At 41.1% G+C, this 25,792-nt stretch overlaps 1 protein-coding gene across 6 annotated transcripts in view; it reads left to right on the top strand.

Moving 5' to 3' along the window:
- Window positions 1-25,792, top strand: part of SPIRE1 (spire type actin nucleation factor 1) — a 213,354-nt gene that overhangs the window by 175,931 nt on the left and 11,631 nt on the right. For 4 of the 6 annotated variants that reach the window (XM_031003592.3, XM_031003593.3, XM_063699375.1 and 1 more), the window contains 3 exons: window positions 4,066-4,238; window positions 18,987-19,077; window positions 20,532-20,674. In XM_031003592.3, coding sequence (XP_030859452.1) covers window positions 4,066-4,238; window positions 18,987-19,077; window positions 20,532-20,674 — 407 coding nt within the window. Of the gene's footprint in view, window positions 1-4,065; window positions 4,239-18,986; window positions 19,078-20,531; window positions 20,675-23,984; window positions 25,286-25,792 lie in introns of those variants that run through there. The other 2 variants (XM_055368418.2, XM_055368419.2) reach the window with 2 other exon arrangements.

Raw genomic sequence — 25,792 nt, forward strand, 5'->3', positions numbered from 1 at the left:
TTTATTTCATGTCTTCATGTACTTTGTGATTTTCTAATGCTTCATTCTTGATTTCTTGTGCTGCTTTTATGTTTTTCATTGTTGCATTTTAACTATTAATTAAAATTTCCCAAATTATAAATAGAAAAGATTGATTCATTCTTCTAACTTAAATGCAAAGATTGGAGTGCATTTTCTGAGTTAGAAAATGAACAAACTAGTGAGAAACATTGTAAACATATAGTGTAGATGATAACTCTGAACTTAAGTACAAGATAATGATGAATATTCTGCTGCTTAAGTATATCTTAGAAATATTAATTCTTAGTGAAAATCTTAATCTATTCAACATCACTTATGGTAAGTATAACTTATTTTTCCTATACAGATATTAAATATATAATTTATATGCCAGTCACATTTCCTCACACTAAATAAGGCAGCAGACACATATATTTAATATCATGGGTATGCATTTTAGGTTCTAAACCTAAGGTATGTGATTTCTAAAGCCATATCTAAATATTTCACCTCTTAAATATTTTGCTTACATATAAATATCACCAGTTTTTTTTTAAGAAATGCCATCTTATGTACAAGAAATACAAAGCCTATCCAAGTGTTTTGCTTTTCTCATTTGATACATTAAAGTAAAAATGATAATTTATTCATTCAAACAGAAAACTATAAGTGATCAAACTTCTTAAAAATATGTTTTCCGGGCACAGTGGCTCACGCCTATAATCCCAGCACTTTGGGAGGCTAAGGTGGGCGGTTTGCTTAAGCCCAGGAGTTTAAAATAAGACCAGCCTGGGCAACATGGCAAAACCCTGTCTCTACACACAAAAAAAAATACAAAAAAATTAGCTAGGCGTGGTGGTGCACGCCTGTAGTCCCAGCTACTTGGGAGGCTGAGGTGGGAGGATCGCCTGAGCCCGAGAGGTCAAGGCTGCAGTGAGCCATAATTGTGCCACTGCACCCCAACCTGCGCAACAGAATGAGACCCTGTCTCAAAAAAAAAAAAAAAAGTGCAATTAAGTCTTTTGCCAGTCTGTGGTATGAGATAAAATCACTCAAGTGTTTAGATCATCTTGAAACCTGGCTGTTACATAACCCGTTTTTTATTAATTCAGTTTTTCTCAAAGCTTTGAATTTAGTACAGGTGTTTTCTTTCAGTAGTCTCAATTAGCTAAAATAATAATTATCAATCTCATAGCACAGGGTTCAGGCAATTAGAGAGCTATTGGACAATTTCTCAAATCCCCTGCATTGAGAATGAACTGAACTCAAGGCAGCCACTGTCATTTGACAGTGTTCCCTAAAATTCAGTTCATATGCCATTTTTATGATTTTCTGCCTGCCTTAAGTGCCCCGGTACTATTAAAAATTTTTAATCTGCCATAAACAACTTTAAACATTTCTTAAGCAGTAAAATCATGGATCTTAAAATACAGTATTTTTTTTCTGCAGCAAAAAGTATTTATTTATTTATTTATTTTGCAGCACATTAAAATAAATATGGGCCTGGTGCGGTGTCTCATGCCTGTAATCCCATCACTTTGGGAGGCTGAGGCAGGCGGATCACAAGGTCGGGAGATCGAGACCATCCTGGCCAACATGGCGAAACCCCGACTCTACTAAAAATACAAAAAAATTAGCTGGGCGTGGTGGCACGTGCCTGTAGTCCCGGCTACTCTGGAGGCTGAGGCAGGAGAATCGCTTGAACCCAGGAGGCAGAGGTTACAGTGAGCTGAGATCACGCCACTGCACTCCAGCCTAGAGACAGAGCAAGACTGTCTCAAATAAAAAATAAATAACCGCCAAAACTATTTGAGTGTTCCTCTGTGCAGTGGTATGCATACAGTGCTATTCTTAGGGAAACTCTGGCTTTGTCGATTGGAAATGTGGGGCCAGCATGAGAAGCTGGTTGTGTTTCTCTTATTATGATAACTCCAATTATAGTAATTAGAAAGTGACCTGCTGCCAGGTCAACGGTGGGAGCCTCTGTGAGAACGTGGTTAGGAAAGGTGGAAGGTGTGTGCGTTTGAAATACTTGTGCTTTCTCCTAGAAAATTCCCACAAAATGTCAACAATTCTATTTATCATTATATCTCCTTTTAGAAGATTCCTACAAAATATCAACAATTCTATTTCTCTTATCTCCTTATTGAAAGATTTAAGATTTTTACCTTTATAATTTGTATAAAAACTTGCTGCTTTTTTCCTTTTGTCCCTTTCAGCGCTCCCCACTACCATCACCAATTATTTATTTGTTCTAGCTATTTAATGCCTAGGAAGGTAACAGTAAAAGAAATGCATGTGTTGTCAAGTTCTCAATTAAAAATTTTATGTAAAAAGATAATTAATGGACAGCTGTTCTTCCTTCTTTCCTTTCTTCCTCCCTTCTCTTTCCCTTTTTTCTTTTTCTTTTCCATTATTTCTAGCTTGTTCAAACCCTTCAAAAATAAGCAGAAATTATAAATATTAAATAAGATATATATCATTTGTAATAAGAAATAATTTACATGGTTTTTATAAATCATGTCAGGGAAAGCTGCACTAGAACACACTTATATACCAAATGTTTCCTGGAGCTCTACCTCTCATACTTAAGGTGTGTAAATATTACTTTCTGGGGGGGAAATATCCTACTGTAAACAGCACATTCTTGCGGGGCGGGGGGGGTTGTTCTTTTTTTTGAGACACAGTCTCACTTTGATTCTCCTGCCTCAGCCTCTCGAGTAGCTGGGATTACAGGCGGACCACCACGCCTGGCTAATTTTTATATTTTTAGTGGAGACGGGGTTTCACCATGTTTGTCAGGCTGGTCTCAAACTCCTGACCTCAATTGATCCTCCTGGCTCGGCCTCCCAAAGTGCTGGGATTACAGGCGTGAGCCACCATGCCAGGCCACATTCTTGTTTTTTATAGTAACCTCAATTACAGTGCTTTCCCCTCTAAAAGAGCATCAGTCAGTCTTTTTCACTTTAGTACTTAGCATGCCCTTTGCCCCATCTACGGCAGCCTCACAGACTGCATGCAAAGAGGAGTCGAGTGTGCTGGTCTATAAATTACATCATGCGGTAACTGCTCTTTTTCACTTATAAATGTACCGATTTTATAGTTACTAAATTTAGCCCATTTTTAACTCTTCATTTGAAATAAGAAAAGTAGTTCCATTTGCCTTGGAGGATTCCAGGCTATGGTACCAAAAAGCAGGCCATCAGAGTCAGTACTGACAAAGACTCATGGATCAGCTGTGGCATGACACCATGGTGCCACTCGCCGAATCCATCTGAGCCTTAGTTTATTTATTCACCAATAGAGATCAAAATCAGTATGAATAATTGCTAACATTTATTGTTCACTGCCTGTACTAGGCACAGAATTTTATATGCAATTATTAACCTGTTTAATGCTCACAACAAGCCCACGTCTCTTAGTATCCTCATTTTACAGATAAAAGGAGATTAGATAGCAGTAGAGACCCAAACCATCCCCATCACACCACACTATAGACTGCTTCATTGTCTGTCATTTGTTGTATTGCCTTCTCATCCAAATTTGAGCTCTTAATAATATAAATCAGACTCATCAGAGGAAATGTATCCCAGACTTTTTGTGTTCACATTAAATATGTTTATATGAATATAGATTATTAGCCGTTTTTATTTTCAAACCAAAACTTTTTCAGATCTTACAGCCATGTGTCTGGTAAGGCTTTGTGTGTGTCCTCTCTTCATCCATACATCACTGGATCCTTAGAGGCTGTGAAGTAAACTAGCTTCTCTCAGCCCCAGTTTCTTCATCTGGAAAATAAACAAGTTGTGAGTCAGTTATCTGTAGGATTCCTTTTAAGTCTAAATTCTAATCTACAAGTATGAATATGTAATTATTCATTTTAAAGTTTCCTTTAATTGAATTTGACAGTTAATATCCAACCAGAAGAAGTTTTCTATACACAGGCAAGGTGTTACTGAATCAAGCCTCTGTGTTTTTGTATGAAATGCTCTGTTACCTGGTATGCTTCCAACACAGATAACCTTTCTTGGCTCAAGAAAAGGTAAGCTTTTGCTTTTTTACCAGATGTGACTACCCCTGAATCTACAAAGAATCTTGTGGAGTCATCTATGGTGAATGGAGGTTTGACATCACAAACAAAAGAAAACGGGTTAAGTACCGCACAGCAGGTGCCTGCACAGCGGAAGAAGCTCCTCAGAGCCCCAACTCTGGCCGAACTGGACAGCTCTGAGTCTGAGGTGAGGCCCCAGTTCACCCAGCTTGACTCCAAGATGAGGGTGCTTAATGCTGTCTGACGCAGTTTACTGATTATCTTGCTTCAGTTGTTGCTTAATATCTTCCCATTTTTCAACCAATAAAGCTAGGATTAAAATTAATTTGGTTTGCAGGAAATTAAATAGTAGATTACTTTCTATTAGTAAAGACCAATATAGTGGCTATAATTATAGAACACTAAAATTTTTGTCGGGCATGTTAGCTCACGTCTATAATCCCAGCACTTTGGTAGGCCAAGGCAGGAGTATCGCTGAGCCCAGGAGTTTGAGACCAGCCTGGGCAACATAGCAAGACCCTGTCTCTACAAAAAATTAAAAAGTTAGGCACGTGCAGTAGTGCATACCTCTGGTCCCAGCTAGTTGGGAGGCTAAGGCAGGAGGATTCCTTGAGCCCAGGAGTTCGAGTCTGCAGTGAGCTGTGATTGTGCCACTGCATTCCAGCCTGGGCAACAGAGTGAGCCTCTGTCTCAAAAAAAAAAGAAAAAGAAAAAAAGATACATACATACACACACACACACACACACACACACATATATGTAGTCTTAAATTATATGTGGGGTTAAAACAAGTCAACAGTTTTCCAACTTATATTACCTTAATATCTTCCCATTTGGGGAACAAAAAAATAAAGTTAAGAAAAACATTTTGCCTAGATTATTCTCTTCTAAAATCCACACACACATATACACACACTCATACTTAGGACTGTTCTTTTTGTAATAGTAATACCAACAGACAAAACTCCAAAAAAGAAAATTCTAATAGTATTCTCCAGATTTCATCATCCACCTACTGCCCTTCGTGGAAAGGGAAGATCTCATATCCTTCCTGATGTCAACATCCACCTATATGCTAATGCTTCCCACATCCATCTCAAGCCCCCATCTGCGATGTCAGTATTGTATACGTCATTGCCTGCTGGGTCTCCACTGCCCTTCCTCAAAATCAACTTAGGTAAAATGAAATTCTCTTCTTCCCTCCCTTCTCCCTCACCCACTTGCCAAATCAAACACACACACTTACCCTAGCTACGTACGCATGCACGCACACACACACACCCTAGCTACACACACTAGTACATACACACCCTAGCTTCACACACACACCCTAGCTACACACGCACATGCACACACACACACTCTAGCTTCATACACACCTCCCCTAGCTACACATGTGTGCGTGCACACACACACCCTAGCTACACACACATACACACCCTCGCTTCACACACCCTAGCTACACGCGCACATGCACACACACACACTCTAGCTTCATACACACCTCCCCTAGCTACACATGCATGCGTGCACACACACACCCTAGCTACACACACATACACACCCCAGCTTCACACCCTAGCTACACACATGCACATACACACTCCTGCGTGCATGCACACATACCCCCTAGCTTCTCATCTTCTGCTTGCTATCCTAGTTGCTGGCTCCATCCAAGGTAGAATCTGAGGAATTATTCTTTAATTCTCCTCTCATCGGTCTCCACTCCATTCCAAGCAATACCAATAATAATTTTGCTACTAAAGGTTTTTCAAACACTAATAACAATAAGAAATATTCATATTACTAACGTCACTTGGTCTCTCTTTCTCACCGTCTCTTCAGTCTATCTGACTTTTCTTCTTGGCTCCCCAAATTCCGTCTTGCCCTCACCGCTCTTTGTAACTCCTGCTTAAAACCTTCGGAAGGCTCCCTGGCACTTACAGAATAAAATTTGCATCCCCTGATCACACGCCTGCAGACACCTGTGGTCTAATGTCACACCTTCCCTGTCTCTGGTTTATGCCTCAGCCACGCACAGCCGTTCACTCTTCCTGCACAGCCCATCGGTGCTCAGCTTGGTGCTTAGCTGTGTCTGCGGTCTGCCCCTCACGTCCTTGTCAGAGTCAGCGTGGCCTCGCTTTGTCTTAGGAAGTCTCCCGGATACCGCTAGCCTGCCAGGACCCCTTCTCTGTGATTCTATCATAACCCACTCATCCCTCTGTTTCACTGGAACACTTTAACACCCTGTCATGTAATTATTCACTTATTTCTCTGTCCCACCAGAGTACATGTTCCCTGAGAGGAGGAACCATGCTGAATTTACTTTATATCACCAGTTTCTAACACTCAGTAGACACTCAAATATTTAGATAAATTCATACTAACCTATAAGAACAGTGATTTACATTTTAAAAGCATCTAGCTCAGATATCTAGACAGAACTCCAATTCGGTAGCCACTCCCACATGTGGCTATTTAACTTTAAGTTATATTAAAATTAAATAAATGAAGAACTCAGTTTCTCAGTCATGGCACTCAAGGGCCCAGGAACCTCTGTGACCACGGCTACACAGATCACAGTCCCTTCACAGAGTTTGGTTGGGTGGCACCAATCTGCAGCTGCCAGGAACTACCTTCCTGCACCCCTACAGGCCTACTTTTAACTCCTTTTCTAGTCCTCTTTCATCACCTCATGAGGCAACACTACACAGCAAGGCGTGATCAGATAAATTTGCAGCCTCTGTAACCTTCTTTGTGGTCCTCTTTTTGAAGATAAAGTGGTAATGCCCCAAATCCAAATCTTGAGATGATTTGCTAGGCACACTCTTCGTAATCAAAGAGAGGCCATTTTCATCAGTTAGAACATGAAGCAAGCAATAAATTGCTGAAAAGAGAAATGTGAGATCTGGATTCCAGCTACCTCTGACTTTTGTCACTAGCTACTGGTTTAAACCCGGATGAATCATAGTTCTTAAGTCAGTGGTGGTAGAAATCTCAAAGATTTATGGAACAGAGTGAATGATCTTAGACAAGGGTATGGAAATAAGTGTATTCCTCTCTTCCTCTTCAATCTAAAATTGATGTTTTTAAGTATAAGGGAAGAGCAAAGGTATTAAATGTGGGAATGCCTTATGTTCCTTTTTAAATATATACATAATTCCTTTTTAATATATATTATATATATATTTAGAAGTTTTGAAATTCTTTTATATATATATTTGAAATTCTTTTATATATACACGTATATATATATACGTGTGTGTGTATATATATATATATATATATTTTTTTTTTTTTTTTTTTTTGGAGACAGAGCCTTGCTCTGCCACCCAGGCTGTAGCACAGTGGCCCAATCTCTGCTCACTGCAAACTCAGCCTCCCAGGTTCAAGCGATTCTCCTGTCTCAGCCTCCCAAGTAACTGGGATTACAGGTGCCTGCCACCATGCCCAGCTAATTTTTTTATATTTTTATTAGAGATGGGGTTTCACCATGTTGGCCAGGCTGGTCTCAAACTCCTGACCTCAAGTGATCCACCTGCCTCAGCCTCCCAAAGAGCTGGGATTACAGGCGTGAGCCACCACACCCAGCTGAAAACTTCTAAATGTATTCATATGTTAACATTTAGAAAACACAGATAAACCAAAGTCTTTATTTTTAATCAGCTGTTTCAAGTTTTGGGTTTGTATTAATCAAAGTTTTAATAAACTTTCTATTGATGAGACAGTAGTTCTCTTTAATAGTGGTAGATGAATTGTGTTTATTCTAAAACACTATTAACATTAGCTAATTTCAGATCATCAACTGGTTAAAGCCAGCTCAGAAGAAGGTCTGTTGTAAAGCCATTTAATGAACTGACATTTATATAGACATGAACGAACACCTGGAAACTCAAACTGTGTTTCCTTACAGTGTGAATTAGTAAAGACAGTTCTCCATGTGGCACCTGCCCTAGGCCCGCTCAGGGTGTACGGACTGGGTGCTGGAATGGACACTTGATCTTGCTGGCCATCAGCGTATTCTCCCTTTGATGAGAGGAGCTGATTCTGTGATCTCTAGGTCTCTTCCAGTTCCAAAACGTGGTAGTTTTGCTCCAGAAGCATGAAACTGGAAAAGATGTTGAGGAATTCTATCTATTCCTAAACCAAGATTGACTTACCTCTGGTCATATTTGCTGTCTTACAAATGGCCACAAATACAGAGACTGTTAAATACATCCCATGTCACATTACAGGGTTTTTTTTCGTTCACATTTTATAGTAATTTTTTGTTCCCTACTGTTTAGTGCATTTTTAAACTCCTCTCCTATTCTTTTCACCAACTTCTTTTTTTTTTCCAGTACCACTCCATTTTTTCCATTCAAATATTTATTGAATGCCTTCAGTAAGTACTGCAGGTACAGACAGAAATATGATGGTCTCTGCCCTTCTGTTGTTTATAATTTAAATAGAATATAAAAAACATACCTAAGAATCATTCCAAGTGCTTAGTGAGCACAGTGTCTTAGGGTATGTAGAATGTGACTGGACACTACAGAAGTCCAGAGACGGCAGAGGTCAGTTCAGTGAGTCAGTAAACACCACAGGGACTGAAAAGGCTGGAGAAGCTGCATGGAAGAGTAGTAGGATTTAGGTTTTAGAATGAGTATAAAAGACAGCAGAGGGCTTTCCATTTTGTTGTGAGATGTGAGCCGGGCTGTGCCACAGCATGTTGATGTATTTCTCCCATGCCTTCCCAAGAGCAGAAATGCAGTCTTACTCAAACCTCTGCTCCTTACTGCATGTCTGGCATCTAGTGACTCTGCTGACTTGTCTAGTGAATTCCTGGCTGACGTTGCACCATGAGCAAAGACCAAGTGAAGACTCAGGGCTGTAGAAGACAGTAGAGAACAAATAAAGGGCAGTCTCAAAAAGGTTGACTTTATTCTTTTTCTTCCTGCCTCTCAGTTGTATCACCTACTTCCCCATTTTCCCTCTCCTCCTCAAATTTAATGGCTGGCTTCCAAACATGGTTTTTTGGGGGTTTTTTTGAGATGGAGCCTCACTACATTGCCAAGGCTGGAACACAGCGGAGCGACCTCAGCTCACTGCATCCTCCGACTCCCGGGTTCAAGCAATTCCGCTTCAGCCTCCCGAGTAGCTGGGATTACAGGTGCCCACCACCACACTCAGCTAGTTTTTGTAATATTAGTAGAGATAGGGTTTCATTTCACCATGTTGGTCAGACTGGTCTCGAACTTCTGACCTCAGGTGATCTGCCCACCTCGGCCTCCCAAAGTGCTGGGATTACAAGCATGAGCCACCACACCTGGGCCCAAACATGTTTTTAAGTGCCAAAACTTTTTCTTGACACCAGACTTACACAGAAGTACAGTGTCAATCAGCTGGAAATGGAGATGGGGACTAGAGCCTTCCCCACCCACCACCACCCACCCTTCCCATCCTTCAGGGCCTCCTGAAGGTCTCATAGAGCAATGTGAAATTTCTTTTCCATTCCAAGAGGGAGTGGCCCACTGCTGAGTCAGTACTCAGCTGGCACTGAACTCACCAGTGGAGTCCACCTGCCTCTGCTGCCCCTTGCATGAGCCTCTTTGTCCACCCTCTGTAATGAAGCCCACAGAACAATTGAAGGAGACACCAGAATTTCCCCTTGAAGAGGAAGCAGTGACACTTCCAACTGTAAACTGAACACTTTATTCACTCTTGATATAGGAAATGCTGTCACGTGTATGTAAATTTCACCTGTTAACTTATCAGGACTCGTTCTAGCAATGTTTTTGGGTTTTGTGGGGTTTTTTTGGTTGGTTTGTTTTACATTTTAATAAATGCTTTCCAGCCACCATAATACCTACTATATGGTAAACTCTGTATATATACGTGATCTTATTTAATCTCCTTTTCCATAGAAACTCTATATTCTTTTAAGAGATACCTTCCACCATTCCACAATATCAGCTGTGCTCCCCTGCAGAGTTTTCATTTGATGACATCCACCAGAAACTTCTTACCACCCATTGCTGTCTTTGGGGGTTAACTTAAATGTGGGTCCAAATTATCACACAGAACAGTTTACTGCTTAAATAACCCTTATTTAGTTCTGAATTTCTTTGTAATCAGTTAATATATTATTGTAGATCAAATACTCAGGAAATTAGAATGATGTTAATTATTTACATTATCAATTACAAAGTCAACTGTTTTATATAAAAAGAAAAAACTCCTTAATTCTTTTAAGAACAAAGACACTGACTTGCTTTTTAATTAACAAAATATGAGCAATTTCCATTTGATTAAATGTCCTTTTCCAACATGATGCCTGATAGCTGTGTGGTATTCCACAGTAATAACCTACTGTATTTTATTTACTCAGTCCTCTATTTTTTAAGATTTAGGCTGTTTCCAGTTTTCTACCATTATAAAGAGCAACACTATTGTGAACATTATGTTTTTGCTTTCATTTTCCAGTTTTCTACCATTATTAAGAGCAACACTATGTGAACATTGTTATATTTTTGCTTTTGTTTCTTTCTCAATTTTTTTTTTGCCAGAACTGAATTTTCTGGGTGAAAGAATGCACATTTGTGTAGCTTTTGATACATATTGCTAAGTGCCTTAAAGAAAGCTATAATGAGCCAGGTGGGTGGCTCACAGCTACTATAATCCCAGCACTCTGGGAGGCCAGGCCAGTCAGATAGCTCGAGATCAGGAGTCTGAGGCCAGCCTGAGCAACATAGCAAGACCCCCATCTCTACAAAAATTTGGCTGGGTGTGGTGGCTCACGCCTGTAATCCCAGTACTTTGGGAGGCCAAGGTGAGTGGATCACTTGAGTTCAGAAGTTTAAGACCAGCCTGGCCAACATGGCAAAACCCCATCTCTACTAAAAATACAAAAAATAGCCAGGCTTTGTGATGCATGCCTGTAATCCCAGCTACTTGGGAGACTGAGGCAGGAGAATTGCTTGAACCCAGGAGGTGGAGGTTGCAGTGAGCCAAGATCACGCCACTGCACTCCAGTCTGGGCGACAGAGTGAGACTTCATTTGGTGCACACCTGTAGTCCTAGATACTGGAAGGCTGAGGCAGGAGGATCACTTGAGCCCAGGAGTTCAAGGCTGTGGTGAGCTATAATCATTGCCACTGCACTCCAGCCTGGGTGACAGCAAGTCCCCCCCCAAAAAAAAGACCAACCACAGTGACTCACACCTGTAATCCCAGCACTTTGAGAGGCTGAGGCAGGCGGATCACTTGAGCCCCGGAGTTCAAGACCAGCCTGGGCAACATGGCAAAACCCCACTTTTACTAAAAATACAAGAACTTAGTCTGGCATGGTGGCATATCCCTGTAATCGCAGCTACTTGGGAGGCTGAGGTGGGAGGATCACCTAAGCCCAGGAGGTCGAGGCTGCAGTGAGCTGTGATTGTACCACTACACTCCAGCCTGGGTGGTGGAGTGAGACCCTGTCTCAAAAAAAAAAAAAAAAAAAGCACAGGGCATGGTGTCGTTATAATGGTTATTTTGTATTGAGCTAACCCTGTGTTAGACTTTCATTGTTGCTGGGGTTTTTAGTTGTTTGTTTTTATTTTTTTATAGAGACGGGGATCTTGAACTCCCAGTCTCAAGCATTCCTCTTGCCTCGGCCTCCCAAAGTGCTAGGATTACAGGCATGAGCCACCATGCCCAGCCTCTGTTAGACTTTAGATATAAATCAGTTTGTCTTCACAAAGACCATAGATAGCAGCTATGATCCTTGTATAAAATACAAGAAAACTGGCCATGCGCGATGGCTCACACCTATAATCCCAGCACTTTGGGAGGCCAAGGTGGGCAGATCACTTGAGGTCAGGAGTTGAAGACTAGCCTGGCCAACATGGCAAAACCCCATCTCTACTAAAAAGAGAAAAATTAGCCCGGTGTGGTGGTGCACACCTGTAATCCCAGCTACTCGGGAGGCTGAGGCATGGGAATCACTTGAACTCCAGAGGCGGAGGTTGCAGTGAGCCGAGATTGTGTCATTGCACTCCAACAGGGGTGACAGAACAAGACACTCTCCAAAAAAAGAAGAAGAAGATAAGAAAACAGGCACATGAAATGGTTGCCTAGGTTCAAAGAGTTAGTAAATGATAAAGTTAGATTTGAAACCCAACTCTGTCTAACTCTGAAGTCCATGTATCTCATGAACTTGCTAGTATTCTCACGGTACATGAGAATGCCTGAATTAAAGAAAAGAACAAAGGCTGGGCATGGTGGCTTACGCCTGTAATCCCAGCACTGGGAGGCCGAGGCGGATGGATCACTTAAGGCCAGAAGTTCAAGACCAGCCTGGCCAACATAGTGAAACCCCATCTGTACTAAAAATACAAAAATTAGCTAGGCATGGTGGTGCATGGTTGTAATCCCAGCTATTTGGGAGGCTGAGACATGAGAATCTCTTGAAGAGCAAGACTCTAGTGTCCAAAAAAAAAAAAAAAAATGAAACCAGTATTTTTTTAACTGGAAGGGGCCTTAGAAATTTTGTCCAGCATCATTACTTTTCAGTGAGAAAACTGAGCCCCTAGCCAGGTAGAAACTGAGTTAGAAAAGCCATACAGTGTTTTAGTCACAGATAGATCCCCTATAAAATTAGACCCCCACACCCAGACTTTGTTTCCATTACTCTTTTTTTCAGTTCCTGGAAACCTAACTTCAGTGTCTCTTGTTATCTTTAATAACCTTTGCTAGCCTATCTTGGTAACTTTTTTTTTTTTAACTGAAAGATGAGTTTTGATTGTAGCCATATCAAAGCTTCCAGTAGGAAAGCTAAGCAAAGGAGCTGTGTCTGAGCCCTGCTTGAACCTCTTTTCAGGAGGAGGAAGATTTCCATTCCTGTTAAGTGAGTTACGTGCCCAGACTGGCCCCTGATATACTCTGGCAGTATTCGGCACCAGTGAGCCCTGGAGCAAAGCAGCAGTGCGGGAGGCTTTCCTGCAGCCATGGTTCTGAGCTAGAGAAGCCCTAACTCAGTGAGGATCAGCCAGCCTCTGAGATCAGACGAAAAACACAAGCAGATTTCGGGAAGCAGGCCAGGCAGTAGAAGAGACTGATGTTCTAGAAATGTCAGAGACCCATCAGAATTCCCCAGATAAGCAAAAAGTGATTAGGCAGTTGGAATAGACACGAGAGGGTACGCAGCAAACAGGAGTCTGTACATGCACATGCATGTACCCACGCATATGCACACACGTGTGTACTCACACACCCTTCTCTCAGGAGACCTGACTGTTAACAGTTCCCTGGCTCTCCTTCTGAGTGTCTAAGTTACCCAAGATGCGCTAGCAGAGGTTAGTGTGATTCCTCTGGGGCAAGAACTAATCCTGGAGAATATTCGTTTTAAGCAATCAGAAAATTGTGTGCAGCTGCCTGTTGTGGGTATTCAGGGACAGTGGGCCATTAACACTTCTGGGGGAGCAACGTAAAATTTAAAACAATTCTTTATATCTGTAACATTTCAGTATATTGTATGTGCATTGGGTAATCAAGGTACATCAGATGCTAATGTCAAACCTTAGTTATTTCCTTCTTGCAAAAGCATTTTTTAAAAATTAATATACTGGCCACACATGGTGGCCAGTATAAGATTATGCCTGTAATCCTAGTACTTTTGGAGGCCAAGGTGGGAGGATCACTTGAGGCTAAGGAGTTCGAGACCAGCCTGGGCAACATAGTGAGACCCCATCTCTACAATAAATGTTTTTTAAAAGTTAGCTGGGCATGGTGGCACATGTCTGTAGTCCCAGCTACTTGGAAGGTTGAGATGGGAAGATCACTTGAGCCCTGGAGGTCAAGGCTGCAGTGAGCCATGATTGCACCACTGCACTCCAGCCTGGGCAACAGAGTGAGAACCTGTCTCTAATTAACTAGTTAATTAATGAACATAAAAACTGAATATGTTATGTGGTTTTCTTATGTTATTTTTAAATCTTGAGTATATGCTTTTTAAATAGAGAGTGCACCCTCTGAGTGCCAAAATCTAGTACTCCAAATGTGCTTACTTTTGCCTCAGTTGCATCTATAAGAGTCTCATGACACCTCGTAAAGTGTATATGTGTATATATAATTATATTATATAATATATAAATAATTATATTTATATAAATATATTTATATAAAGTATACAAATTATATTATATATAAGTTATATATAATATATAAATTATATGTAAATAATATATATAAATTATATATAAATAATTATATATATAAATTGTATATAAATAATTATATTTATATAAATATATAAATAAATATATAAATAATATATACTATATATAATATATATAATTTATATATATAAAGAGTAAGCATGAAATAAAAGCATTCAGCATTATTAGGATTTTAAAAAATCAGAATGTGGCTGGGCGTAGTGGCTCACATCTGTAAACCCAGCACTTTGGGAGGCCAAGGCGGGAGGATCACTTGAGGTCAGGAGTTTGAGACCAGGCTGGCCAACATGGCAAAACCCCATCTTTACTAAAAATATATATATAAATTAGCCAGGCATGGTGGCACTTGCCAATAATCCCAGCTACTCGGGAGGCTGAGGCAGGAGAATCGCTTGAACCCAAGAGGCAGAAATTGCAGTGATCTGAGATCACACCACTGCACTCCAGCCTGGGTGAATGAGCAAGACTCAGTCTCAAAATAATAATAATAAATAAAAAAGATTTTAAAAATCAAAATGTTACCTTTAAATTCACCTAAACTGAAATGTTAATTCCCCTAGAACCATATCTGCAAATTTTTAGTGTTACTTTAAAACGGAGATTCAGGAAAGACTTTCTTAGACTTTTATTTTCGAGACAGGGTCTCGCTCTGTCACTCAGGCTACAGGGCGGTGGTGTGAACACAGCTCATTGCAGCCTCGACCTCTTGGTCTCAGGGGATTCTCCTGCCTCAGCTTCCCAAGTAGCTAGGACCATAGGTGTGCACCACCACACCTGGCTATTATTTTCTTATTATTTTTTGTAGAGACAAACTCTCACCATGTTCCTTAGGCTAGTCTCAAACTCCCTGGCTTAAGCGATCCTCTGGCCTCAGCCTACCAAAGTGCTGGGAATGCAGGGGCGAGCTACCATGCCTGGCAGGAAAGACACTTAGTTTTGATTTACATTTTTGACCTGGAGAGGACTATAAAGAATATTCCACCCAACCACATTTTCTAGATAAAAAAGATTCTGAGAAACGCTGAGTTATGCACCCAGGTTCTTCTGACTGATTAGAGTGGAACTGGCTCATTTGGGCATAGTGAAGCCTCTTGATTAAGTTGCTTTGCTTCTTCAAAGGATTTTCAGGACCATCAGACATTGAGTAGTCATTTTAAAGATCAGATGCAGTGGTGGAAAAATCCAACTTTGAGGTTTCATAGGACGTCACTGAGAATAAAGTCTGAACGAGAGAAAAGAGCCCCTTCCAGCAAAGCTTCCCTCCACTGCTCTGCATGTTTTGGAGCTCAACATGTACGTAAAAAGGACATGAAATATAAAGGAAAATGAGAGGACCACATCGCATGTACAGCTAGATGTTGCCATTCTTTGAGCTGAGTGGAAGTGTGGCCAGTGCTGGGCTGCAGTAGTGTGCTCCGGCTCCACCTCTTCAGATAACAGATGATTGTGCTTTCTCATGTTTTCAGTTTTCTTTAGAATTTTAACATTTGTGGTCATAAAATTATTGATCTTTTTAATTTGCTTATAAAAGACTTCATTCTGACCTGTTTGCTTATTTATAGAGCCACTTTTTCTCAGCGATAGTTTTCTTACAGAATTAAGTATGATATTTTCATTATATAGAATTTAACTCTAACTCGTTTCCACCCTGGAGTAAAGAAACGTGATCTAATTCTCCCTTAACACTAACAAAGGTAACAACGTGTAAAATTAGACTTTAATAATATTTCTTTTTTTTTTTCCTTTTGAGATGGAGTTTCACTCTTCTTGCCCAGGCTGGAGTGCAGTGGCATGATCTCAGCTCACCGCAACCTCCACCTCCCGGGTTCAAGTGATTCTCATGCCTCAGCCTCCTGAGTAGCTGGGATTACTGGCGCATGCCACCACACCCAGCTTATTTTGTATTTTTAGTAGAGACAGAGTTTCTCCATGTTGATCAGGCTGGTCTCCAGCTCCTGACCTCGTGATCCGCCCACCTCAGCCTCCCAAAGTGCTGGGATTACAGGCGTGAACCACTGTGCCCAGCCGACTTTAAAAATATTTCTAGCGAAGGTGAGCTGAAGTACACGTGTGAGGCACAGGGATGGTTTCTGCTGTTTTAATCAGGGTAGCAGATAATTATTTGGGAAGTATTGTGTATGACTCCTCAGCAGATAATTATCTGGGAAGTACTGTATATGACTCCTTTGTTCCTTTTCTAAGATATACTCTCTGCTTTTATTTCTTGTCTGACCTTCTGTAAACAGAAAAAGATTGTTCTAATTGCATGCTAGGTTTTTTGGAGATTACTATGACTGACCTACATCGTATCTGGGATAGAGGCTTTGCTTACAGTGCTTGATTTGGTGTTCATGATAAGTCCCAAAAGTGTGGAGGTCACTATTTAAAACTTTTTTGGGTTTTTTGGTTTTTGTTTTTTGAGACAGAGTCTTGCTCTGTCTCCCAGGCTGGAGTGCAGTGGCACGATCCTGGCTCACTGCAACCTCCACCTCCCGGGTTCAAGTGATTCTCATGCCTCAGCCTCCCAAGTAGCTGGGATTACAGGCACCTGCCACCATCCAGCTAATTTTTGTATTTTTAGTAGAGACAGGATTTCACCATGTTGGCCAGGCTGGTCTTGAGCTCCTGACCTCAAGTCATCTGCCTGCCTTGGCCTCCCAAAGTGCTGGGATTACAGGCGTGAGCCACCTTGCCCAGCCTAGCCCTTTTTTGTTTGAACTATGTGGTTTACGTGGCCTTTTTCTCCCTCCTGTTCTTTGACCAGACACTTTGTATTGTAGCTTACTTGAAACTAATGATTTCAGCAGTAGGTTTTAGGTGAGGCCAGTTTTTGGTGAACAGCAAATTCTTAAAAGTTACTTTATGCTGGGCTTAATACCTATGTGATGGGTTGATGGGTGCAGCAAACCACCATGGCACACATTTACCTATGTAACAAACCCACACATCCTGCACATGTATCCCAGAACTTAAAGTAAAAATAAAACAAAAATTTTTTAAATTAAAAAAATTTAAGTCATTTTAGCTAAGAACATCAAAAAATTTTCACTATCTCACATAGTCATGAGTGAATATATTTGCCTAATTTTCTTCCTTTTGTATCTAAAAATGTCTATAGGCTGGATGTGGTGGCTCATGCCTGTAATCCCAGCACTTTGGGAGGCTGAGGCGGGCAGATCATGAGGTCAGGAGTTCAAAATCAGGCTGACCAACATGGTGAAACGCCATCTCTACACACAAAAAAATACAAAAATTAGCCGGGCGTGGTGGCACTCACCTGTAATCCCAGTTACTCAGGAGGCTGAGGCAGGAGAATTGCTTGAGCCCGGGAGGCGGAGGTCGCAGTGAGCTGAGATCGCACCACTGCACTCCAGCCTGGGAAACAGAGTGAGACTCCGTCTCAAAAATATATATATATCTATAGATACTAAGTAGAAATTACAAGTAAATGTTTATCTCGCATAGTATTTAGTAAATATTTCAGGAATAAATATTATACTTTATTTTTGTTTAGTCTAAAACAAGTTAGGATCTCTTCTCACTGGTAATAAGAATTTTAATTTTATTTGGCACGATGTAGACATTTTTCTTTTTCTTTTTCTTTTTCTTTTCTGAGACAGAGTATCACTCTGTCACCCAGGCTGGAGTGCAGTGATGCAATCTCAGCTCACTACAACCGCTGCCTCCCCGGGTCAAGCAATTCTCCTGCCTCTGCCTCTCAAGTAGCTGGGACTACAGGCGCGTGCCACCACGCCTGGCTCATTTTTATATTTTTAGTAGAGGTGAGGTTTCACCATGCTGGCCAGGCTGATCTCGAACTCCTGACCTCGTGATCTGCCCGTCTCGGCCTCCCAAAGTGCTGGGATTATAGGTGCGAGCCACCGTACCTGGCCCACAATGTAGACATTTTTCTAGACTCATATGACATTTCATGAAATGTTTATTTTTTCATCCATTCATTCAACAAACACTCATTACTTACTAAGTGATGGGTTTGGTACTGGACATACATCAGTGAACAAGACAGACCCAGCATCTGCTCCCATGAGGCTGACAATGTATTACTTTTATAAATGTATTCAATGTTTCCCTAATAATATTAACCACTGTTTTATTGTGTGCCAGGTAATGTGTTAAGCATTTTGAATGCATTACCTCATTTCATCTTTCCAATAACCCTATGGAAAAAGTGATATTAAATACCCTCTTTCACAATGGTGAAACTAAGATAAGAAACATGCTCAGGCCAGGTGCAGCGGCTCACACCTGTTACCCCAGCACTTTGGGAGGATCGCTTGAGCTCAAGGCCAGCTGGGCAACATAGGAAGACCCTGTCTCTACAAAAAATTTAAAAATTAGCTGGGTATGGAAGTGCACACCTGTGATCCTGGCTGCTGGAGTCTGAGGTGGGAGGATCACTTGGGCCCAGAAGGTAGACGCTGCAGTGGGCCCAGATCACACCACTGCACTGCTGCCAGAGCAACAGAGTGAGACCCTGTCTCCAAAAAACAGAAAGAAGCGTGCTCAGTTTACATCACTCTCATCAGGGCAGAGCCAAGGCGCAAACCCAGACCTGTCTTGTTTGAAACCCCTTCTAGTTTGTCTTCTGCTTGCCTTGAACCTTTGACATACTTTGGTGCCTCGTGTTAAAATAACTGTTTAATAATAAAATGTTATTACGTAGCACTAGAGCACAAATGTCTAAGAAGTCGATTTCTCCACCTGTACTTTGCTCAGGAAGAAACGCTGCACAAGTCGACCAGCAGCAGCAGCGTGTCTCCCTCTTTCCCTGAAGAGCCAGTCCTGGAGGCCGTGTCCACAAGGAAGAGTGAGTAGTTGTGGTGCTAAGAACTGTAGTCGGATGTCTTACTACAAAACACACTTGACCTAGAGCAGAGATCCCAGAGCGCCCTGTGATCATCTGGGGTAGAAAGAACTAACTCAGGCATTTCACTGATCGGGAGATGAAATACTTATTTTCCAAGGGTGGCATCATACCAGGCCTCGGGGTCTTATGACAGAGCAGGCACATGTGTGTTTACGAACAATAGTCATGGGAAATAGTATAAATCAGTTGTGTGTGTAGCGTTCTGTTTTGTTTTGTTTTAGATAGATTACCTCCTTGGCTAAATTTAAACCAGAGGCCCAACACAACTATATTTATTATCACTCCACCTACCACCCACACACACCCATCTCCAAAAACCTGTGTAGATAGTGAAAACACCTTTATAACTCTTTAGGAGATAGATTCTGAACACAGATAACTAAAGTTAAGGGATTTCTAAAGGCTTTTAATAATCCTTTTCATTTATAAGAACATTATGAAGTATTAAAAATTACATATTGGCTTGATTTCTCATACACAAAAATTCTTTAAGTAGTGTTTTTATTATTTTATTATTATTAAAAATTACATATTGGCTTGATTTCTCATACACAAAAATTCTTTAAGTAGTGTTTTTATTATTTACACAGATTATATCAAAAACAGTAGGTACTGACTAGTTATGCACAATTGGATATTATAGGGACCCAATTGAATCACATAATGGATTTCTGTATCTTTTCTTGACTGTGGAAATTATATCTGTGTTTTCCTTTAGTGGTTTCTCATGGTGGGACAGTCTAAATAGATGGATCATATGTAACTTTGTGTTGACTCTCACTTTCCACACCCACTACATTGAAGCAGCTCTACTCTGTAGATAGAGTAGGAGGAAGCACTAAATAAAACTCTGGCACCATAATTTATTTCTAATGTTCTCCTTATGTTTTCAAAATGTGAATCCAGAACCATTCAGACACTAAAGCATTCTCTTTTTAAACAGTCTTAAAATATTACTAGGCAGAGAAGGACAATGGTACAATATTAACATCAAAGCTGAAGCTTACTTTTTGCAGTTTAAATACAGTTTAATTTAAACCTAAGGACAAAATATCTTGGTAAACATGTAGAAAGAAGGATTTTCCTTATTTTATCTTTAAAAAGGAGAATGTAAAAAGAGGGTACATTGAGAATTTTGGTATGATTTGGGACTCTTTCTGGCTACACCTAACATTTTTCCTTTTTCTTGCTATTTCTGTAGCAAGTTTACTTTGCAAAGATTCCTCTGTAACAGCCCTCAGAGTCTACTCCTAAGGATTACAATTACCATCTTAAAATATCTCTCCAATGAAATAAATAATTCATCTTTGAATTACAGTGTTTGTCACAAATGTCAAAAGGTTTTGTGTTAGAAAATTCACAGTAAGTTTTATTTCATTTGGTTCAATCTTTAGAGCCTCCAAAATTCCTGCCCATATCATCAACACCCCAGCCAGAGAGACGGCAGCCACCCCAGAGACGACATTCCATTGAAAAGGAAACGCCTACTAACGTGAGGCAGTTCCTGCCGCCTTCCAGGCAGAGTTCCCGCTCTCTTGTAAGTACAGGAAAGACTTCGTAGTAACTTAGGGACCAGCTAGAAGACATAGAATCATTAGCTTTCTTATGAAGATGATAAGGAGAAAAAAACTTGCAAAAGTTAGAATGAACTTTGAATAACTTACTTAATAGCTAAAGAAAACAAACAGCCAGGCGTGGTGGCTCGTGCCTATAATCCTAACACTTTGGGAGGCCAAGGTGGGAGGATTACTTGACTCCAGGAGTTCAAGACCAGCCTGAGCAACATTGTGAGATCCCATCTCTGCAAAAAAAAAAAATAATAATTAGCCAGGTGTGGTAGTGCACACCTGTGGCCCCAGCTGCTTAAGAGGATGAGGTGAGAGGATCACTTGTGCCCAGGAGGTTAAGGCTGCAGTGAGCTATGACTACACCACTGCACTCTAGCCTGGGCAGCAGAGTGACACCTTCTCCAAACTCTATCCATAACCTAAACGAAACTTGACCAGTGTTTGTTCATTTTGAGCTCTTTTTTTTTTTTTCAAGAAAATTTATCAGTGGTTGAAAGTATGGATTATTATTAAAGAAACGCTTTCTTTCTTTCAAAGGCTATTAATCCATTTAAAAATTGTTAAAAATTGACCAAAAAAACTCTTAGCAAAATGACTACAGTAGGTGATCTTATTGAGGCAGAAGTACAAGGCGAGGGAGAATTTTGATCCATTAATAACTACTGTACATTGTTTTCTAGTATGTTTTGTGATATTTGGGGCCAGTGGTGTTATTTTGGTTGAACTGGTTTATAGTTTTTGCTGTTTTCCAGAGACTTGCAGGTTCTTATAGTGGGTGCTCATTTCTCAGGACAGTGGGCAGCACACAAGGGTCTGCCAGGAGGAATTAGTAGATCTCCCAGCCAACAGAGGTCTCCAAAGACTCTTTTGTAGCGCCACTTGGCTTCTGAAATATTTGTAGGCAAGATGCAAGCTGTAATGAATATTCTACCCACAGTCAAATATCTAATGTGTTTTCAAATATTCATGAATAAAAAATAATAGAATATATTGAATACTAAGTCCATTTTTTAAGGCTGTGATGAATTATTAGAGTTTCAATTAAAGTAATAACAGATGGGAGATAATGCGGTTATTGTGAAGACAGGGATTTTGAACAGAGCTTAGAATGTTAATATTTGGTCATTCATCTCTATTCCAGAACAGTGCAATTAAAGAACTAATGATTTTATGGTGATTCCTGATAGGATTCTTCTAGCTCTGGAATAATCACCAAAACACAGCTATTCGATTAAATATAGCCTTGTCAGTGACTTACCAACAAGAAAACAGAACTCTGACCAAACAGATTCAAACGTAAAAATCTAAAAATTTGTTTTCATGTGAATAAGTTATTGCTTTTACCAAAATATACAGCTATTATCACAACTTTAAAATATGTAAGAGGGGCCAGGCACAGTGGCTCACACCTGTAATCCCAGCACTTTGGGAGGCCAAAGGAGGAGAATCGCCTGAGGCCAGAAGTTTGAGACCAGCCTGGGCAACTTAAGAAACCCCTGTCTGTACAAAATTTTTAATTAAAAACTTAGTTAGATGTGGTGGCGCATGCCCGTAATCCCAGCTACTCAGGATGCTGCAGAGGGAAGATCCCTTGAGCCTAGGAGTTTGATGCCACAGTGAACTAAGAATGTGCCACTCCACCCCCGTGTAGATGACACAGCAAGACCCTGTCTCTAAAAATATATATACACACATATGTGTATGTGTGTGTATATGTGTGTGTATGTATATACATATGTATATACGTACATATACACACATATGTATGTATATACATACATATACACACACACGTATATAGGTAAGAGGGAACTTGTGGTTTTTTTCATAAGTCTAATCATTAGGGTATTTTCTTCTTCACTCAGCTTTTCCTAGAAGCCAGTCTATCATTCAGCTTGTAACTGGCCTTTATGTGATCATACAATGTCATTATTGAGGTTAGACTTAAAGTTTAAAATTAGCAATGTAAAGGAACTATCAGCTTAGCTACAAGGTAGTTTCGGCTTATAATAGAAGTTATGCTGAGACCTTCAGCTGACCCCAAGGGCCCATGACTGTGTCTGTTTCCTGTTAAAGCAGAGCTCTTAGTGTTGCGAGGTCAGGCCGTGCACTGTTTTTTTGTGGAGCAGGAAGGAGAGCAAGCTAAACTAACTTGCAATCACTGAGGAAGGTCTCAGTGAGCAGGCAGTGGGAGAGCCGCTCTGGTCAGCACTCAGCAGTGGTCAGATTGAGGGCAAGGAGCAGAGTCCACGCAGGCCTCCAAGCACCAGCAGAGACAAAATGAAATAATCTTCCTTGCTAATAGCTTATCTTGGGAAATCCATAAAATCATACCTTGTAGTAATGCCCTATAGCTTGGTAAGTATTGTTTTTATAAGTGTAATTAATTTTTAAATGTAGCTGCATTTTAGAAAACAAAGAATCGTTTTGTATTTGTAACTCCTCAACTGAAAATGGCAGGAATGTTTTTATTGTTGATAATTTTTTTTTTTTTTTGAGATAGAATTCCGCTCTTGTTGCCCAGGCTGGAGTGCAATGGCTCAATCTCGATTCACCACAACCTCCGCCTCCCGGATTGAAGCGATTCTCCTGCCTCAGCCTCCCAAGTAGTTGGGATTATAGGCATGTGCCACCACACCCGGCTAATTTTGTATACTTAGGAGAGACGGGGTTTCTCCACGTTGGTCAGGCTGGTCTCGAACTCCTGACCTCAGGTGATCTGCCCGCCTCGGCCTCCCAAAGTGCTGAGATTACAGGCGTGAGCCACTGTGCCCAGCTGATAATTTTTATTTTTGTTGTATCTCCCTCCCTTTTCTTGTGATGTTTAAAATGTAATTTTTTTCATCATTTGGTCAAATAACCGAGGGCAAGTGCCCATCCAGTCTAAAGGCATCTCGTGTTGGCAGTACCTTCCTGGGGCAGGTGCAAGTGGCTGCCTGGCAAATGTCCCCATGCTTTCTCAGGCACAATAACGAGTTGCCTCTATCCTTCGTCACAACAAGCCCCACTGAGGAAACTCAGAGTGTTCGCAGGACCCTAAATTAGAAAAATCCTTGCTGTGTGAACGCTGAGATTCTCCAGGAAGGACTTCGTGGTTTCATCACTGATTTATACGTGTGGATGCAGATGTTCGCACAGACTGTACCAGCCTCATGGTGTTTTTTGTTTTGTTTTCCTTTTGTGATCTGTAATCACTATGTGTAGGTCACTTGTGTTCAGCATTATTTTCTCCTTTTCTTTTCCCCCTGCCATTTTCTTTTTCCCTTATCTGTTGTTCAGGTTCCTAGGATAACCAGTGTATGGCCAAGGACGCCTTTTCGACCACTTTTTTCTACCATACAAACAGCTTCTCTGCTCAGCTCTCATCCTTTTGAAGCAGCCATGTTTGGGGTAGCAGGGGCTATGTATTATCTGTGTGAGAGAGCTTTTACCAGCAGGTGGAAATCCTCAAAGGTTGGCCTCTTTCTGCTGGGTCTGGGATTATTTCATTCTCTGTATCTCTGACGGTGACACCTCAACTGTTGCGCTCTCTGAGAATTAACCGCTTAGATAGCACTTTGCTTCCAATCATTGATTCCACTCTTGTGCAGGATGCACCGATCATGCCATGGTCTCAGTTGAGGGAAATAACTGGGAAAGGACAACAAACTCAAAATGCAGCATCTGATGAAGGGGACCTGTGGGTGTTTGTCTCCTCGGGTGACCTAATTGTATAGCAGAGTCAGTGCTGCCACCTTTCTCCATGTGCAGCAGGCACTCTGAGCCCGTGGGGTGCATTCCTCCTAGGGCCTCCCCCCACCATCAGAAGAGTATTTGCTCACTCATTCCATGAGCAGAGCATCCTCCTGCCAGGCCAGGTAGCCATGGTGGATTCCGCCCACCCACAGACACCTGCACAACCAGGGCATGGGCTCAGGAAACCTGTGTGCTCCCATCACCTGTCATGAAGCTGTGTTATGACAACCAGGGTGTGTACGTCACTTCTCTGCAAAGAGAAATTTCAAGTTTCCTTTTTAATGATGTGGCTATTTTAAATAATTCTGCATTATATTACTGTTTTTTGAGGGTTTTTTTACACAGAATTATGTATCGTTATTTGAACCTTCATAATTCTACGTGAAATAAAAAGCTCTACGACCATATTGAAGCCTCTTCTGCCACCACGTAGCAGGTGCTCAGAGCAGCCTTTGTGCTACAGTAGGCAGGGCCAGGCTCTCTAAAGCCTTGGATTTACTAACCTTGTCCTTGACAGATGACCCCGCAGCTGGTTTCTTTGTTGCTCTTTCTTAGTCATCTTGATATGGAAAGGAGACTCAGCGTAAATAAGACACAACACATTCCTTTCTCTGATCTTTGTCATGAAATGCAGGAAAAATCTCTGTCCTTTTTCCCGTTTTAGATGTGCTCTTGGGCAGCACGTGGTCAGGTGCCACGGTGGCTTTTTAACTCCTGTCACTCCTGCCTCTACTGAAGACCTGCTGGCATTTGATTATCAATTCTCCCCAAACAGAGATATCTGAACACTAAGGCCATATACCACTTTAGGCAAAGAAAGGATTCACTTTGAGTTTTGTTTGTTTGTTTTTGTTTTTTTTGAGATGGAGTCTCTCTCTGTCGCTCAGGCTGGAGTACAGTGACGCGATCTTGGCTCACTGCAAGCTCCGCCTCCTGGGTTCACGCCATTCTCCTGTCTTAGCCTCCCGAGTAGCTGGGACTCCAGGCATCCGCCACCACGCCCGGCTAATTTTTTTTTTGTATTTTTAGTAGAGACGGGGTTTCACCATGTTAGCCAGGATGGTCTCCATCTCCTGACCTCGTGATCCGCCCACCTCGGCCTCCCAAAGTGCTGGGATTACAGGCGTGAGCCACTGTGCCTGGCCTTCACTTTGAGTTTTGTAGTTGATTAAGAAGAGTAAACTTAATAGCTGCTGTTTTTATTTAAATTTGCCTCTCTTTGGTTTATTAAAAACTCAAAAAGCAATGGTTATTTTGGGTAATTTTCAAATACTGGTTAATTTATGAAGTTTTTACTAATCATGAGCACTGTATAAAAGATGACTGTTCCCAGCCAGGCACAGTGGCTCACA

This window comes from Gorilla gorilla, chromosome 17 (assembly GCF_029281585.2).
Source record: "Gorilla gorilla gorilla isolate KB3781 chromosome 17, NHGRI_mGorGor1-v2.1_pri, whole genome shotgun sequence".
NCBI classification, from domain to species: Eukaryota; Metazoa; Chordata; class Mammalia; order Primates; family Hominidae; genus Gorilla; species Gorilla gorilla.